At 38.2% G+C, this 19376-nt stretch overlaps 1 protein-coding gene across 2 annotated transcripts in view; it reads right to left on the bottom strand.

Annotated features, from left to right (window-relative positions):
* Positions 1-19376, bottom strand: part of mbd2 (methyl-CpG binding domain protein 2) — an 80891-nt gene that overhangs the window by 16776 nt on the left and 44739 nt on the right. Inside the window, exons 4-6 of one of the 2 annotated variants that reach the window (XM_022668829.2) lie at positions 14232-14322; positions 10949-11126; positions 5216-5343 (exon numbers count right to left, since the gene is read on the bottom strand). In XM_022668829.2, coding sequence (XP_022524550.2) covers positions 5229-5343; positions 10949-11126; positions 14232-14322 — 384 coding nt within the window. In that variant the 3' untranslated portion in view covers positions 5216-5228. The remainder of the gene's footprint in view (positions 1-5215; positions 5344-10948; positions 11127-14231; positions 14323-19376) is intronic. The other variant, XM_049463208.1, reaches the window with a different exon arrangement.

Below are 19376 nucleotides of genomic sequence, written 5' to 3'. Positions count from 1 at the left end.
ACAACAGCAGATGATGAACTTTTATAGAACATTATGAGCTGAGCATCTTGTAGACTACAAGGGTCAGGTGGTTGTTTGCCTTGTCTGAGAATTTGAAAGGTGGAAGAAAACCCTGTGCCACCAGCAGATGAGGATCCTTTATAGATGATTGGCTGATTTAAGAGGCCTCTTAGGGCCTGGCCAGGCCTACAGGTCTGCCCAGAGCTAATAAATCCTCCTGGGTGACGGAGCTGCTGCTACAGTTGCCGTGGGAGCCATAAAATCAGACAGCTCTGCGGCTTCAGCACCCATTCAGGGCAGAGACTCCTGCAGCGCAGCACAATCACCTTCAGAACAGCCACAAAAGCATTCTGAGCACACTTCCATATTCTCGCGCTCTCAATATGGCCTCTATAAAGCGCCTGTGATTAATACCCACAATCTTCGCCAATCTCCATTTCGAAATTGGACTTGAACCACACAAACTGAACGAGTGCCGAGAGAGAAAAGGAGGGGGGCGTCCTCTTCCGCATTCAAATTAAAGGATACACCCTGCCTGATACACGGGACATGCACATTTATCTTAGAAACAGGCCCGTGATAGAATTAATGCAAATTCTATTCCCTCCACAGTACACTCTGTAATTTGTATTCAAATTACGCTTTGTGTTTGCAAACTCCTGTCCGCGTTTAGCCCTAAAGAGGGGCCAGTAACCCGCCGGTACGAGAGCAGAAGCCTTCATAAACAAATTGAGTCCTATTGACAGATAAGCGTGCTGTCGAGTCATGTTTGCCAGGCTAGCCTTTATGAAACTGGAAAGGCTATAAACAGACACTGACGTACATTAACAAAGAATAGAGCTTCCTGAAGCAGCCTTTCCTGAGCAAAGCGGCGGAATTGATTACTAGGCGGAAGATGTTTCAGTCAGTGTAGCTCTGGCTGGCATCGCTGAGACAGACACCCCGCATCAGCATTCAAAAGGAACCATTGGGTTTTTTAATAGCTGCTATAATATGTTTTCAAAATGGAGGTGTACTCAGGCATGTAACACGTGGCACCGCTGAAGCGCTGACGGCGGCTCCCTCTTCTGAGTCGGCGTTTACTGAAGAGTTAAGGCTCGAGGGGCAGGGAAGGGGGGCACGGTATGAACTATTAATTTGCTTTAAAGATTCATTACAGGGAGATGAAGAGGAGAGAAGAGAGCAGTGAGGCAGGGAGACAGCTGAAGCAGAGCCACGGTTGAACCCCCCTCCTAATCACCACCTGAATATTTCATGACCGTCTGGGCTGGACCTTCTCTGGGCCACCAAAAAAGCCACTTGTCGAAATTTCCATCGGATTGCGACAGCCATCCGCCACTGAGATGCTACTGTGGGGGTCAGCCATACTAGAGATAGATAGCAATGACAAAATGCAATATGATTACACACTAGTAAACAAGCTTAATCAGCTACACTGATCATATAGGAGCATGTTGTAGTTCCATGATGATGAACAATAATAACTGTAGTCCTTCAATTTCTCTACATACTTTATTATCCTCCTTTCTCCCTGTTCTTCAATGATCATGAACCCACAGCATAGACTAATATTTTATTAGTTATTATTTGCAGTGACTGCACTAATAAAATGGTTATGTGTTAGTGTGTACTGTTCTGGTACAAGTGGATCAGACACATCAGTGCTGCTGAAGTTTTTAAACACTGTTTTTAAACACTTTTAAACACTGCTCCAGCTTAAGATAAAGGAAAGTCAAAGACAGAAGCTCTGAATTTGTAGATGCACAGTTTGCTCATCCTCTATTCCAGTGCTTCTCAAACATTTTAGATCATGTCCCACCCACAGTCAAATTAAAAACCCAAAGTACCACCTAAAACCCATCCACAGGAACGTGTGCAAGCATGTAAACGTGGACAAATAATGAATTGTGTAATGTTGCTGTTGAATATCCTTATCCTGATGTTGAAAAAAAAAAAACGCGAGACAGCCCCATCCATCAGGCTGTGAGCATGCTGAACTCTCTTCCTGCTCTCCCCCTCCCCGGCCCACCAACACAGTACTGCAACTCTGTACAAGAACTGTACTGGAAACTCTCCAAACGGACTTGCACTACACACCCAATACCTGCACTACTGCTATAACTGCATTGTCATACACACTTTAATTGCACCAAACTGTGACTTTTAAAACTTAACGCACTCATTCACTTTACCAGCCTTAAGCTATATACCATATTTGCACTACTGTTATACGGGTTCTATTTATACCATCATCCCATCTCAATCACTATCAATATTGCACTACTGTCTTCCATCTTACGTATGTCTATTGTGTTCTTGTTGTATTGTACATGCTCCAAAATTACTTTCATGAGACTTCTCCTAGCTCATGAAAATAATGTCAATTGTAGAGATATTTTTTATATGATACTGACAAAATGTCATTGTCTCCAATAAAAAACAGGAAAATTTATAAGATCCAGAGACTTGGTACCCACCATGGATTTTCATGTATAATCTTTTGTTTTTAAAACATTAAAACAATAATTTGATGTTGTACCACCTTGGGGTGCTTCACGTACCACCCGTGGTACACATACACAAACACAGTTTGAGAACCACTGCTCTATCTCACAGGACCCTGACTGCTAAATATTTTGGGATGGTGGACTTTCGTGTTTCTTTCACTTCACCCGTTCTCTTACTGCCTAATATATAGATTCCACTGCTTGACAGACCTGTACAACCTAATCCATTCTAATCAATACTATTTACTTTTCCTTTTAGTGGTTTTAATGATGTGGCTGTTCAGCATGCATTCATATTGCTATCGTCCACAGGCCTCTTATCCATCCATACTGCTAAAGTAAACATCAACCCTGCCATCATGTAACACCAATATCATCATATATTCCCCAGCACTAATTCCTGCTGTGCAACTGCTGTTTTCTTATAATACTGCACTGCTATATTTGTGTTTGCTTTGGTTAAAAAAATAATGCTTTTCACCAACAGCCCACAGTTCAGGGCAAAAATGCCAAGCTGCTGTGATTAAGCTACCGGGGCTAAACGGTAATTTGTTGCAGTTTAAACACGCTCAGAAGAGTTAAAGTCGCAGCACACCAGGTCACAGCGGCGCGGTCCAAACTCTAAACGACTAACGCTGGTGGGTAAAAATATCTTCTGGAGTGGCTTGGCCTCCTTGAGTCATAATGTAATTCTACATCTCCAGTTTCAAGTGGTGCAGAAGGAGGTGGTGAGAGTTACACAGCGGTGGGCAGGCCATATGCCAAAACTAATGAGCGCGGGAGCTCCAACAGTGCTAAGATCCATATTTACAGAATCGCTAAACAGCTGATAAGTCAGGCTCATGCTGCATCAGCTCACAGTGGTTTTGGGAAAGCTCATCATTTGCTGAAATTGGACTTCAAACGAGTTTCTTTTTCCTGAAGCGCTTTGGCCATTAGCCGAATATCAGCTCACGTTGATCGTCGGCCATAATATTGGTTTTCCTTGAACTAATAATTACATTTCCCTGCCCTGGATAATCTTCCCATTGGTCTCAGTAACTGCCTTTATGTCAGAAATCCAGGATCTCGTCAAAGAAGAAACCTCTGGGTTGGAGCGGACCGGAATACTAATTGATTCTGGGAAAAACCCTCACAGTGGGGAAACTGCCTGAATGACAAGACCATGGCCTGTTATCAGCTGGTGGATTTTTTAGGTCGTGCCTGTGCAGCGATGTGCTCCGAGCCTTTTTAAATAACTCTGAATAACCCTACGCTCTTAAAGACAGAGGTGCCAAAAAAGAGTTCTGCAGAGCACTGCCACAGAAAAAAACTATTTTGGGTCTCTAAGGAATCTTCCAACCCAGCGGTTTCAGTAGTTGAGCTTTAAAAGCCCAAGAAACTGTCTCAAAATCATTTCTCATGCAGTTTGCTAGATGTACCACCAATCGTGCTGGATGATGAGGGGTTTGGAGTGATGAAGACAGCCACTTCAGATGAGCTAGGACTAAAGCTAGCATTAAAGCCAACACTAGAGCTGACACTAGAGCACAATAATAAACCATTAGATGGTGAGAGAGGATTGTAGCCTTATTTTCTCTGTGTTGTCAATTTTTTATCATGTTTTCTTGTGTCAATGTATTGGCTACAGTTTTTACTGTAAAAGGAACATAGTATTGGGATACAACTAATTTTTGTTGCTTCCAAATATCAAATATCAAGTTTCAATAAGTTTTAATAGAATAGAATATTCTAATCTGCTGAGTTAAGAATTTAGGGAATGCATTAGCAATTATTAGGGGTGTGACGAGACACTAATATCACGAGACGAGACGAGACAAGATATTGGGTTCACGAGAACGAGACGAGATTTAAAAATACAATTTTAAAGAAAACGTCAAAAATTAAAAATGGCTTGAAAACTAGAGTTTTATTTGACAAAATCATTTAACACAAACTTAATAGACTGGTTTCTCTCACACATTGATTTTAGAATTTTTATCCTAAATCTCTTGTGATTTAACTATGCATAACCACAACCAGTCATATTAAGACTATGCAAACAGAGACAGAACATTTGTTTAAATACGGTACAGTACAAAGGGTTTAGTACAACCGCCTAAGAAACAGTCACATGTAGGATTTATTTACAGTATTTACATTTGGTTTGTGTCTTGTTGGTCACTCTGTTACCGTTTATTGTTTCCACTGGAGCCAAAATGCAGCCAGACATACAACTTAAAAAGGGGGTATGCAGCCTATGCGACGCATAGGGGCGCTGACCTAAAGGGGGCGCCAAATGAAAGCCTCAAATAAATTTTCTCGCAGGAGAAACAGCCAATCAGCTTGTTGGTTTTGCGGAGCGCAGTTGGCTAGTAATGACAGAACTTCTCCTCCATCCTTATCTTTTTAATCCATATTTCGTGTTTACATTGCTAATTATAAATGCTTATATGTAAAAAAAAACAGATCAGAATGCTTAATTTGCACTTAAACAATTTAAAGCACTAAAGTTGTTAGCACTATTATATCCACAATATTTTGTAGTTTTTTTTGTGTGTAAATCTGTTGCACAGCACAGCCTTGCACTGAAAGGCCCTATAAGAATCCAAAAAATGGGGCTCTAAGAAGCTGTTTTGGCATCTTTATTTTCAGAACTGCAGCGCTGAGCATCCCTCCAGCAGCCAACATCCTTTTGAAAAGCTCCTCCTGCTTTATCCCTCGCTCACCTTGCTGGAGTCTCTACGCCGCCCTGCCCTCCACGTCTCTGGCAGATTCAGCGGCCCGCGCCAAACCGTCAGCCATCAGGGCCTCTTCCAAACTCCGCCTGGCCTGGTACACCTTAAGCTCCTGCTCCCTGAGGGCAGAGAAAGAGAGAGAGAGAGAGAGAGAGAGAGAGAGAGAAAGTGGATCAGAGAGAAGATTGAACAAAAGAAAGCAGGACGGGGGCGAGACAGGGCAGTGCTTCTGAAGTCTGTTCCCTGTCCACTGCTGTCTAACTGCTCTCTTGATTACGTTTGACCTCCTTTTAACACTTTCCATCACCCATCAGCTCTGCTGATCCTGCTGCTCTCTGTACTTCATTTACACCCCACCCTCTCCCTCGACAGTCTGTCTCCTTTCCTTCCTCCTGTCACTCAAAATCCCCCCACACCTACCCTTCCCCCCAGACCTCCACACCTGTCTGCACTTCGGTGTACAAGTCTGGCCTTAGAGCGGTTCTCTGCAGGTTCTTTGGAACTGATTCTCAAAGAATCACACAGAATTTAGTTTATTTAGATTCACATATTACTACAGTTCACAGTTATGTTTAAAATGATTCAATAAAGTTTATGGTAAAGTTTATGGTAAATTAAGACCTACTAATACAGTAGTGAAATACAGACAATCGTTTCTCTTAAGTTCTCTTAAGTTAAGTTTCTCTTAATACACGTTTTCACTTATTCAAAGTATAAGTATTAAGGGCTAACTATGTACTAACTAATAACAGTAACTATTATGTTAAAATTATCCAGCAGTACTAATTGCCCAAACTCTTTGCCAGCTAACATAACTAGCCCTTCTTATTATATCTTGTACTTAGGCAGTTAGCATTTAGCTAGCAGTCATTTAAAGTATCTAGCACTTGAGCATTAGTACATAGCACTACTAACAAGGTCCAAACAGTCCAAACAGTCTGGTTTACTGATAAATGCCGTGCAATCCTGGACGGTCCAGATGGATGGATGATTGGTGGAAGGGCACCTTGTCCCAACAAGGGTCCTTGGCCTGTTAGGATGTTTTTGATTGAAATAGCTTTTAATTTTAGAAAGTGTGACCAATTAATGCTGCAAATAAAAAAAAGACCATTTGCAGTTCTTTACAACCTATAAAATGTTTTGATGAGCTTCATAATTTGGAACAGTGCATTTTGCGTTTTTTTTTATTTAAAAAAATACTGTTATCACTGGTTATCATTGTTTATTCAATAAACTTGGAATTATGGGTCATCATGATTTGCAATCATAGTGACTGTCATTTGCATTGACCATTTAGGAAAATATCACTTGCATAATAATTTGGAACACAAAGTAAAAGTATCAAGCACTCTTACTTACTCAACAGTCAGTTAGCATAAAAAACACTACTAACTACTAACTTAACCACTTTGCAGCGAACTAGAACTTAGGCGGTTAGCATTTAGCTAGCAGTTGTTTAAAGTAGCAGTATGAGTTAAAAAGTCAGTATCTAGCTAATACTTATTACGAGTCTTTTGTATTTTGCTGGTTTGTATCTGATTAGCATTGTTGTTATTAAAAATATCTAGCACAAGATCAGTTAGTATACAGCTTGCGTGTGTAAAAAGTATCTAGCAATTTAATTTCTCGATGGTGTTTAAAAGTATCAAGCATTTAAGCAGTTAGTTTTTACGTTATTTAGCATTCAGACAGTATATAATTAAACACATTAAAAGCATCTATCACAGGAGAAGCTACCTTTTAGCTAGTACTCATTATATGTATCTAATATTCAGGCAGTTAAAAGTCCGGAGATAATGATGAGAGCACCCCCACCCCCATGTTTAACAGAAATGTATTTTTCTTTCTTTCTCTGTGATATCTGGTTCAGTGTGTAATACTGATATTTATTTATATCAATAGGCCTTCTGAAGTATATCCGTTTCAGGCCTTGCAACCATTACAATGGACATCGCATTTTTTTTTAATACTTTGTTGCACATAACACTAATTGAGACATATTGCTCATCTGAACAGACCATGAACCAGACAATAAAAAAAACTTTCTAAGAAAACATTAAACAGGAGCTTAGCCCAACCCACTGCACTGAAAAAACAACACTCAACTCGGACATTATGGTATGGCAGCAGTAGAGCCAATGAGGCAAAGAAAGAGCAATTTTTTTACTAATTTCATGAGATTTTGAACACTTTATCATGGTTTGAGATCGTTTTTGAAAAAAAAAAGTATATCAAATCTAAAATAAAAATGTTAAGCACAGGCCTCTAATGCTATGTACATTACAAAAGCAATTTAATATTTAGTTAATTGGATTTATTTTTTACATACAGTTTATATTAAGATATTAGAGTCTACTTTTAAGTTCGACACAGGCGAAAAAAATAGCATTCTTATATATATAAAGTGATATAATGAATTCTAACATTAATGTCACCTCATCCATACTGACACTTTCTAATTTATCAATACATTTTTGCACCCTTCATCTAGCCTCTATCCCTGTCTTTATCTAAGCAGCACCCGCTCATTGAGAATCGACCCCGCATCCTCATTAACCAGCCCAACTTCTAGCCGAGCACCAGCCCTATCACCTCCTTAATTAGAGGTTAACGAAGGGAAAGACAAACAAGAAACAAAAAAACAAGCCCAGCGCCTGCCGACGACCGCAGGCCACATCTCCCTGATTTGAGTCAACCCCTTATCCCCTTCACGCACACACGCGCTATACACAAACTAATGGAGGCTGGCTCATCCTCATTCACACACCAAGACATTAACATCAGTGTCATTATGGAGCTACAGCAGCTCTCGCAGAATTACAATGCTGAGAGGATGAACTCATTGCCACTGTGACCAGACGGCACAGCACACAGACTTGTGTATGAGCGGGATAGTTGATTAGTTCTGGGTGATGTTAATTATGCAAATTTGATGCTTAAAAAGTCATTAACAACGTTGAGTATGGAGGAAAGTTGGAACATTGTTTACTTAAAAGCTCCATAATGTTAATACAGCACAGAAGGTCATACCAACAGACTGCAATATAATACGGAGAGACTAGGGGGCAATATAACTTCATGGCAGTATTAAGAAATACACTGGTGCATCCCAATTGCTTAGTAATGACTAATAACATTTTTTTCACACTATAAGATGCATTTAAAATCCTTTATTTTTCCAAAAAATTGACAGTGCATCTTATAATCCGGTGTTCCTTATGTATTAATTTTACCAGTCAGGTATTAAGGAGCAGTAAAGCCACTCTGCTGAAGTACAGAGATATACAGGAGTTTCAGTGAAGTTTCTGCAGCACAGAGACTGGAGCAGCATTAGCATTAGCCGCTAACCACAGTGCTAGCTCTTTCGCCGGTTAGAGGTGAGTATATCGGACTGTAGTCTGTTAAAACAAGCTACGTGGGACTAGCAGATAGCTGATAGCACCCTAGCCTACCAGAACACTCAGGGTTCCTCAGTGTAGTGCTGTCAGGCAGCATTTACTAGCGCTAAGCGCTGCTGCTAACTGCAATAAAATATCGGAAATCTTTCAGAAAAAAAAATCTGTGTATATTAATATTAAGTGCTCGTTTTACTTTGCTGAATTAGAAGGGAAACATGGTGACACCTTTTTTCCTTACTAGTGTCGCCTAAATTGCGCCTTATAATCCGGTTCACCTTAGGTATGAAAATAGACTAAAAAATAGACATTGATTGGTGGTGTGTCTTATAATGTGTGTGCTCCTTATAGTCCAAAAAATATGGTAATACTAAGTTATACTAGTTTTTAAGTATGAAACATGTAATATACATAAAAGCTTTAGATTCAATGTTTCACAACATACTATATATTGTACGTACTATATAAGTTCTATATGTTTTTTTTTTTTTACATTTTATGCTATCATAACAAACTATCATTTATAGGCCTTTAAGTTAAAATTTAAATTTAAATTTAAATTGAATTATTTTATTTTTACCTCTATTGTGTTGCACTACTCTATTTTAAGCAATATTAACACATTTTATATTCACTCTGGGGCAAATTAAATATTTATATTGGGTATATTGTGATATTGGGAAACAGTTCAGGGTTCAGTCAATATATATTTATCTTTTCTTTAAATAGTAAGCCTTGGCCTGTCACAATAAGCAGTTTCTGTAGATGAGTTATCGTCCCAGAAATGATTGTGATACACGGTATTTTTGTCATTTTAAGACATAGTGATAACAGAATAGCATAAAAAGCATCTAAACAATTTTTAAGACAACAAAATTTGAATTAATGGACGATGGACGGTCCCACGAATATCAGATATTACTGAGGTCATGTTAATTTATTGTACGATAAATCGATAGTGCTATTATTGTGACAGTCCTAAGTAACACAAAAAATACTATACAGATATTTAACTATTTAAGCAATTCATGCAACGGTAAAATTGTGAATGGTAAAACTAAATGGCAAATTAAGGAAAACATACACATATATAGAACATATACATATATTCAGTATAAACATTTAAAAATCTACAGTCTGGCTTTCCTCTGGGGAGAAGGGAAGGGCAGGACAGTGGGCTGGATACGTTTCATTTCCTTCACCCCCCACGTTTCCATAATCACCAGCAGCAGGCAGCTCATCTCACAGGCATTTCACAGTCCATAGGGTTGGCTGGACCCACACCCACACCCACACCTGCATCCAATCCTAATCTCACCCAAGCATGTACTACCACTGCCATCTAGTGCCTGGATACAGCACTGCTTCTTGAACTCGGGTGACTTCTGATGCATTTTAAGCATCAAACAGGCACATCATCAAATGAAACCAATGGTAATTATTATTCAAAAACAGACAGAGAGCGTTTATGGCTGACTGTGGTTCCCTCAGCACTTTCAGCCATTTGCCTGACTAATCGCTAATGTCTGAAGACGTTTATTTGTTTTCCCTTGTTTTAGTGGTGGCTCGCAGATGCTGAAACTGGCACCAATTATTTCTGAGGCTAATCATCATGAGTCACGCTTCCCAACTTAATAATTCCGCATGTGCCTCTGACAGATAAATCTATCATTCCTGTCGGGGGACGTAAAAACTCATCGGTATTCCGGAGGTTTTCCGGACAGAAAACTACTTTGTCTTGGCAGGAGAAAATCTTATTTCAGCTCTTTTTGCTTTCCCGTATACAGTAGCACGCCGCCAATTTATCTTGTCGGTAAAGCCTCATAGGTTTGGAGTGGAGATTGAAATTGGTATCCATTACAGACCTTATGAAGTTGTCTCCTATCCAATAAGCTCACACTAACAGTGACACTGATCTGGGAAAAAAAGGACCCCAATGTTCCCTCACCGGCTGTAGATGAATAGATTGCTTGAGAGAGCAAAAGTGAAAATGAAGTGTATAAATAAATAAAACAGCAAAACTTAGATGGAGCCACCCCGACACTATATTATTACTATATTAAGTATCAAAATAAATTCAGAAGCGTTTCACACCCAGCAAACCGCTTGCGCTACAGACAGGACTGATGAGATACGTGCTGCCGTGGTGATGCGCACCAGCAATCAGCATGCAAACCAGTGTGAATTGATCGCTGGAAAAGCTTCAAATGGATCTTGGCTCGCAGTGACACTCAATCACAACTCATTCCAACTTACTCTAAGAAATACAATACTATTATCAGCAGTCCATCTCCCTCGCTCTGCTTCCACAACATGAACAGGCTCTTACTTGATGTCGTCGTCAGTGACGGTGAAGGCTTTGCAGAGGGGTTGAAAGGTGTTCAGCCAGATGGCTGGGTTTTTCTCCGCGGCGGTGGACGTCTGACCCGTGATGGGGCCCGAGCTCAAGTGCAGAGCGCTGGCGATGGCCGATAGCAAGGTTTCATCTGACGCGTCTGGACCTACACCTGATGAAAGCAAAAAAAACACACAGGCAGAGTTATGCGTGTGTAATACATTGTTCTGGATAGAGCAGTTCTAAAAAATATATATAAAAAAATAACATATGGATGCATATATACATATATACAGTACAGGCCAAAAGTTTGGACACACCTTCTCATTCAATGTGTTTTCTTTATTTTCATGACTTTTTACATTGTTTTTACATCACTGAAGGCATCAAAACTATGAATGAACACATGTGGAGTTAACATTTTTATACTTAACTTTTTTTTAGGGGGTCTGAATACTTATCGTACACTTAAATATTAATCATCTCACCATCTAATAAGTCGCCTCATTGGTTCATGCATTAACCCCATCAGCCAATCGGGGGTGTGGCTGTAATTAGGTGCTTTGTCATGCAGCGGTGTCCATAAAGAGAGAAAGACTTGAAAGATATGCTGTGTGTAAGTGTGTAATTTGTTGGTTTTAGGTTTAAATCTGTGTTTTTCATTCACTTAAAACTATTTTTATGTAAATTAGAACAGTACTTCTACCAGCACATAGACTCAATTATTTGTTTATATTGTACCTGAGTATGTTTCAAATTAATTCTTCATGTGTGTGTTAAGTTTTGTTCAAGGTATAGGTCAGTTTAATTATAGTTTTAAGGTCGTAGCCTTTCTCTCTGTGTCCATATGGTGGCGCTAATAACCTATTGTTTAGCCCAGGGAAATTAAGAAATTCCCTATACAGTATAGTAAAACGTTTACACTCAAAGAGTGTTTTTTATACCAGTATTTCTAGTCAATGTGTTTCATTTGTTATTAAATTAAGTTTTTGCTGCTAAATCTCAAAAAGGATCAGTGCCCATAGTACATACTATATATTATTATGATCATTTAAAGCCCTATTTTTGGTTTGAACATATACTGTATCAGTAGTTACTGGTCATTCTGCATGAACAGGTCTTTTGAGTTGCTGGTGAGCTGCTAATGAAATTAAACAAATGGAAATATCCTAAATCAAAGTCAGATATATTTTTATGTATATGATACAGGTGCATATCAAAAAAAATTAATATCATTGAAAAGCTACTTTATTTCAGTAATTCAGTTCAAAATGTGAAGCTTACAAATTATATAGATGTATTAAACACGGAGTGATCTATTTTAAGCATTTATTTCCTTTATTGTTGATGATTATGGATTACAGCCAATAAAAACCCAACAGTATCTGAGAAAAAGGGAATATTATATAAGCTAAATTGGTACTTTATTAGATAGTGTGGGCAGTGTACCAAGTCCTGCTGAAAAATGAAATCTGCATCTCCATAAAAGTTGTCAGCAGAGGGAAGCATGAAGTGCTGTAAGACTTTCCTGGTAAAAAAAAAACTGCACTGACTTTAGACTTGATATAACTTTATGCTAATAAAGGAGTTTCACATTTATTTACTGAAATAAAGTAACATTTCAATTATATTCAAATTTTTTGAGAAGCACGTTTATATACTGATCCCAGTAACATTACAGCAATAAGTATTAAATACTGCATGTGCCCATAAATTAAATATTAGTGCATTCTTAATGTAAGATTGAATAACCTTCTTATAACTACAGACTCCCTGTAACAGAATATACAGTATTCTATACCTTTCATCACTTTGGAGCAATTATATTGGTCTATTCGTCATGACATATGGACACAATACAAAGAACAAACTGTACATACCGTTCATTCAATTTTTCAAGTGTTCAAGTACCATAACATGGTTGGAATGCACGGTGGTAGGGTGTTGAAAAAAAAATGAGGTCATTTGGTGTGTGTGCCCTCCCTCTTTCATTTCTCTCCTCGTGAGCTGATTCGCTACTCTCTCTCGCAGGCAACTGCCGAGACTGATTCAGTCTGCTCTAAACAGCTCTGACAAAAGCCAACAGAGTGGGCAACTACAGGCAAGTAGTCTTATAAACAGCATATTCAGAGTTCTTAGATCAGAGTACGGTCTAAAAATCTGCAAAAAATGCTAAAAAGAGCTGGATTTTAGCTTAGTATTTCACCTCATTTAGTGCAGGCCTTGCATCAAGTCTCTAAGTGCATCATGTCTAATTATGTGAGTTTATTTGCTTGTTGCAAAGCAAAAAATCTGTTTATTGCATGACTCAAGTCATGAACACAATTTCATATACGATTACTGACCATCAGATTTGTCCACATTACAGTTGGATATAGGTGAATGTTAATGAATGAATGTTAATAGTTACTTTATTTCAGTAATTCAGCTCAAAATGTGAAATTCATAAAATATATAGATGTATTACACACAGAGTGATCAATTTTAAGCGCTTATTTCTTTTATTGTTGATGATTAGGGCTTAGAGCCAATGAAAATCCAAAAATCAGTGTCTCAAAAATTGTAAATATTATATAAGACCAATTGGTACTTTTGACAGTGTGGGCAATGAGCCAAGTTCTGCTGAAAAATGAAATCCACATCTCTATAAAAGTTGTCAGCAGAGTACAGAAAGCATGAAGTGCTGTAAGATTTTGTGGGAAAACAAAACTGCACTGACTTTAGACTTGATAATAAAACACAGTGGATCAACACCAGCAGATGACATGTCTCTCCAAACCATCACTGATTGGTGGAAACTTCACACTAGACCTCAAGCAGTTTGGACTGTGTGTCTCTCCACTCTTCCTCCAGATTCTGCTCCCTTGATTTACAAATAAAATGTAAAATGGTGTTGGTTTGCTGGCAACTTTAACTGAGATGTGGAAATTTTTATTGATTGACATAGATTTTTGCGTTTTCATTGGCTGTAAGCCATAATCATCAACAATAAAAAAAAATGAATGCTTAAAATAGATCACTCTTTGTGTAATACATCTATATAATATATGAGTCTCACATTTTGGACTGAATTATTGAAATAAAGTAACTTTTCAATTAAATTATCATTTCTGAGGGAGACTAGTAATCAGAACTGCTGAGCGAAGCTTGTAATGGGAACATATAGCCATACAGCCATAAGCTACAGTAGATATGACTCAAACCCAGGAACCCTAGCTTATGGCCACACTACAATGGTCAATTTTATTATTTGATTGAATGAGAGCAGCATACTTACTTTGTAAACCTTTAGGAAGCTCCATCGTCCTGAGAACCTCTTCTGTGACATCCGACGACCGCAAGCCTTTCAACCTCTTCTCCCAGAACAGCTGCACACATGAAACCCAGAGAGAGACTCAAGATTAATTACAGTAATATGAAAAGCATATGCCTGAGCATTATTCTTGATTTCTTCATCCTCTATTAGCAGCCATTAAATAGAAGCAGGTCCAGTGACCTAGAAACGGTGTTTACTGGTTTATTGTCAGCTGTGCTTCAGGTAAGTGGATTAGATGCAAAGGATCATTTGTTCATTTTTAAAATCCTAAATCTGGAGCTGGCAGCTTAGTTTTAATTCCCACAACAAAAAGATTTTTCAGATCACAATACCCTGCCATTATGGCTTGTTTTAATCATGGGCCCATATCATGGGAAACCAAAATGATGGATACATTTATGAACCAATACAGTTCTTTTACAAAATATATTTTGTGTTCACCTTTTATATGATGTCACAAAAAACGATTTACATATATACAGACATTCCCACATGTTTATGTGGTATTTATATAAATATATTTAGCTGCTTGACAAACTTTCCTGCACAGAGATATTCAAAATACACAGAAGATTAAATTAAAATAGAGGATGATTTCCTTAACGATCATATTTATCATAAGTAGTTACAGGTTGGCTGTAAGCTATTCTGTTTTGGCTATTCCTAACATGTCTCTACTGCTACCTGCCTGCAAACTTGAGCTATATGATATAAAAAAAAAAAAAAAAAAACTTGATATTCTTAAAGGGCCACTAAACCGCCGGATTTTTGCTGACTCAACCCTCAGCTCAAATTTGAAAAAGGCTAAAAAAAAAATGGGAGGGGTAGTTTGGGAGGAGCACTGAGAGATGTATGGGTTTAGGGGCGGGGCATAAGGGAAAGCTTTAAATAACATTGGATGATCTGCAGCAGCAGCAGTTTGCCTCTGATAGCAGTGAGACGCAGATGGTTGGAGGTCAGCAGAAGGGGACGGTACTTTGGTGCACATCATCCACGTCTATAGCACAGTTAAACCTGAGAGAGCACTGCAGCTGCAGAAATTTCCACTATTAAAGCGTTTTTTTAAGGGTTATGAAAGGTTTATACAAATTTTAAGCAGCTTTGGTATGTTTCATTTCTTCAAATGAACACATTTTCAGCTTATAATAAGAAAAAAAATTTGGTTTAAGATTTAGTGCCCCTTTAAAATATAAAAGCGATTCTCGATTGTGATTTAGATTTAGTTCTTACATACCAGCTTAATTTTTTTAAGTGTAAACAGACAGACAGCACTATTTAAAGTGATGTGTATGCTATTGTTACAACATTTTTTTTTGTTTATTATAATTTTTATAACTATTATTATTTATTTATATTATAATTATTATTTGTTTTTGTTTTTTACTTTACATGCAGCTTTTGTAATAAACACAAGGGAAACATAACCACCTTGTACTTCACTTAAGGAAAAGTGTAAACTATAAAATTCACTGCCACAAACGAGTGTCTATCTACCGAGACCCTTTCTGGCATCTTCTATATGTAAAGATGAACCATCTTGATTATTCCATTTTGAAAACTGCATCAAAACAGTAACCCCCAGCCTTAATACAAAATATCCCTCTACGTTAGTCAGTACATAATATTAAAGGGCCCATATTCCACCTTTTTCTTGTAGTTGATAACAAACATATATTGGCCATGCATGAAATCTGTCCATATATTGCATGTCAACTTCAAAAACAGCCTGTTTTAAATTGACCATTTCATTGACGTCACAAAAAAAACAACCCATTTACATAAATCAACTTTAAAGGAATTCCAGGAATACTCCAGTGTTTTTCAACCAAACCCCCTATCTTTAGACTGTTGACTCATAGCATCCATTAAAAACCATCAGGCACACACTTATTCATAATTTACACTACAGCTCATGCTAGTGCAACAGATACAGCTAATACAGATGAGGCTGGAAGAGTCCTTCAATATTCCTCGCCAGAATTGATGATGTTCTGTGTACCAGTCTGAGCCCACAGTCTCCCTGTTCTGCCTATGATGCGGCGTAGCTGTGGGCCAATAAAGTCCAGCATTATCAGCCCAAGGGAGCCATCAACAGCTATAGCCAACATGGCATTTTAGCTGGGAGCTCTAAACAGCTAGCCAACAACAGCTCATAAACAGGCCTGGGATTTATTTAAGAGTATACTTAAATAAAAGCTCCTCCATGACCGCCACGGGGCCTTTACGGATAAATCTGCCCTTTACAACAAAGGCTGTGTGTTTAAGAGGGAATGAAGTGCTGGGGAGCAGCGCCAGAGCCTTTGGGCCGTGGAGGCCTAAACAGCAGCCTTTCTCTTCCTATAACATTAAAGCAGAGGCTTGGCCGCCTTGGCTTTAGGCTTCCAAACATGGCAGCCACCCAAAAACAGCCATTCTGATCCTGCTGGAGGAAGAGTCAGTTGATGACCCAGCCAAACTCAACTGTCCTCAGTTTAAGGGAAAACTGTTTTGTTTAACGGGGACAGGTGCACTTTTCGGACGTTTTAGCTTGACCTATTTCCACGCCGAAGTGCACTCTGGCAGTCAAGAAGAATAGCTCAGCGACACACTTCATAAGCTGACATTTAGCGGGATATTTGTTTGTGTGTGTTTTGTTGGAGAAGCACAAAAGATGACCTGACACTGAAGATGTACCGGTAACATCCACTGGGTCTTAATAAAAATGCCCTAGCCTTGCCACCCCCTTCACCATGTTTTACAGAACAGCAGGTGTGCTTTGAATCATGGGGGATCCATGTTTCTGATAAAGGTAAATTTCATCCATCCACAAAACCTTTTTCCAGAATTCTGCAGGCTCTTTCAAGCACTTAAAAAGATGTATAAATTACAAGAAAATCAGGATTAAGTAAAAGTACAAATGCTCTTCTAAAAAAGTGACTTAAGTGGAAGTCGAAGTGTTCCACTTAAGTCAAACTCCTAAAGTATTCAACATTTTCTGTGCTTAAAGGAGAACTGCAGTGTAAAATGGATTTTTGTTGTAGTAAAACATGATAAAAAGTACTTACCTTTGATGAATAATAGCACACCTCTTTTCTCCCACAGCGTTCTGAAATCCAGAAATTTTAACAGTTTGTCCAAATACCCTTCAGACTGGGAGACACAGGGCATAATTTGCCCCAATAAATCGCTTTTTCCACCGCTATCCAGCTTAAAGTAGCTCCACACCTCCTGACTAAACTCTGGAGAGCCCTGACATTTAAAACGAGGCATTAATAGCTTAAAAAGCTTCGAGCGCTGCCATTACTCTGGAGCCTTGATAACGGTGGAAAAAGCCCCGTATCACCCAAGATCTTGGAACGCTGTGAGAGAACGGAGTTGTGCTATTCATCAAAGGTAAGTACCTTTTATCATGTTTTACTACAGCAAAAGTCCATTTTACATTTTTCTCTTTTAAGTACTGCGAGTAGTTTATAGTAAAATATAGTAGTGAAAGTAAAAGTACAGTACTGTGTTATTAGTGTAGTTATCAAAGGAAGCAGTGGAAAGTTAGCAGTGCTAAAGGCAAAACAGGAGCAGTTCAGCTTGAAATCTTGATTAACTCAATGAGGAGCTTCATCAAACCTGGTGACAGCGCAGAACATCTACCGCTCTGGGTTTAGTGTTAATGTGGGTTTAGAATGATTCCTAACATTTTTATAATTGTAACGAGTAATGATGCAGCAATTAATGGCAATCAAGCAAACAATGTCAGAGTAAAAGAGTAGTAAAAGTATTATACTTCAGAAGAAACAGATACAGTATTTTAGTACTTAAGTACAGTAGTGAAGTACAAATAATACTCCAGTAGATACAGATACAATTTTTTTTATTACTTAAGTACAGTAGTGAAGTAGGAATAATACTTCAGAAGAAAAAGATACAGTATTTTAGTACTTAAGTACAGTAGTGAAGTACAAATAATACTCCAGTAGATACAGATACAATTTTTTTTATTACTTAAGTACATTAGTGAAGTAGGAATAATACTTCAGAAGAAAAAGATACAGTATTTTAGTACTTAAGTACAGTAGTGAAGTACAAATAATACTCCAGTAGATACAGATACAACATTTTAGTGCTTAAGTACAGATGTGAAGTAAAAATAATACTCCAGTAGATACAGATACAATAGTTTAGTACTTAAGTACAGTATAAGGAGGTAAAAATAATACTTCAGTAGATACAGATACAGTATTTTAGTATTTAAGTACAGTAGTGAAGTAAAAATAATACTCCAGTAGATACAGATACAGTATTTTAGTACGTAAGTACAGTGGTAAAATAGTTTCACTTCATTATTATACATATCTGCAATACACTGCAATATTACATCTTGAAAAAGGTTTCTGATCTGTAACACGGTTTCTGAATTGATTTATAGTAATCTATAGTAATTTTGATTACTATAGTGAGGAGTGGAGGTCTTCTTTGGCCTCAACAGATATGAATTTAAATGTATAAATCAAAGCATCTGTAAACAAGATAAGGTTACTTCCATGACAGTTGACTGTCACTGTGGTGCCCCTAGTGGTAATGCATAGAATGCATCCTGTGTTGCGTTATAAAATGTGATTTTACTGCGTAGCTGTGTAACTTGAACTGTCTGTATTCTTGCATGAAGTAAAGCAGCAGTAAAGAAGTGCAAATTCACAGAAAGAAAGATACATTTTGTGCCACAATTTTAAGTGAATGTCACTCCAAATAGGACACAAGACGTTTATTCATAGCATTACTCTCAGGCTGTGGTTTTGATGGGTGTCATCTGGGCGTATAAAATTCTAACTTGCAAAAGAGAAGCAGCAACAACTTCCATTAAAGAAATTTCTCTTTCCTTCTAAAAGTTGTTCTGCCTCAAGGCAAACTGAAGCTCAGAGTCGTGTGTAGAGACGTCAGGTTAAATATGACAGCATCCATCACCTTGATGAATAAAGACTTTGATGCCAGGATGTTCCGCCTGTGATGTCAATAGCGCTCATAAGCTGTCAGTGCTGCCATCCTCTTTTTAACGTGATTCTTTCAGAACAATTACGTTTCCCACAATAACAGCAAGCTGCTCTCCTGAGAGATTATATATTACAATGCTGTAGC

The sequence above is a fragment of the Astyanax mexicanus genome, chromosome 1, assembly GCF_023375975.1.
Source record: "Astyanax mexicanus isolate ESR-SI-001 chromosome 1, AstMex3_surface, whole genome shotgun sequence".
Classification (NCBI taxonomy): domain Eukaryota; kingdom Metazoa; phylum Chordata; class Actinopteri; order Characiformes; family Acestrorhamphidae; genus Astyanax; species Astyanax mexicanus.
The sequence above is the reverse complement of the archived record's forward strand: the minus strand, read 5'-3'. Positions and strand labels throughout refer to the sequence as shown.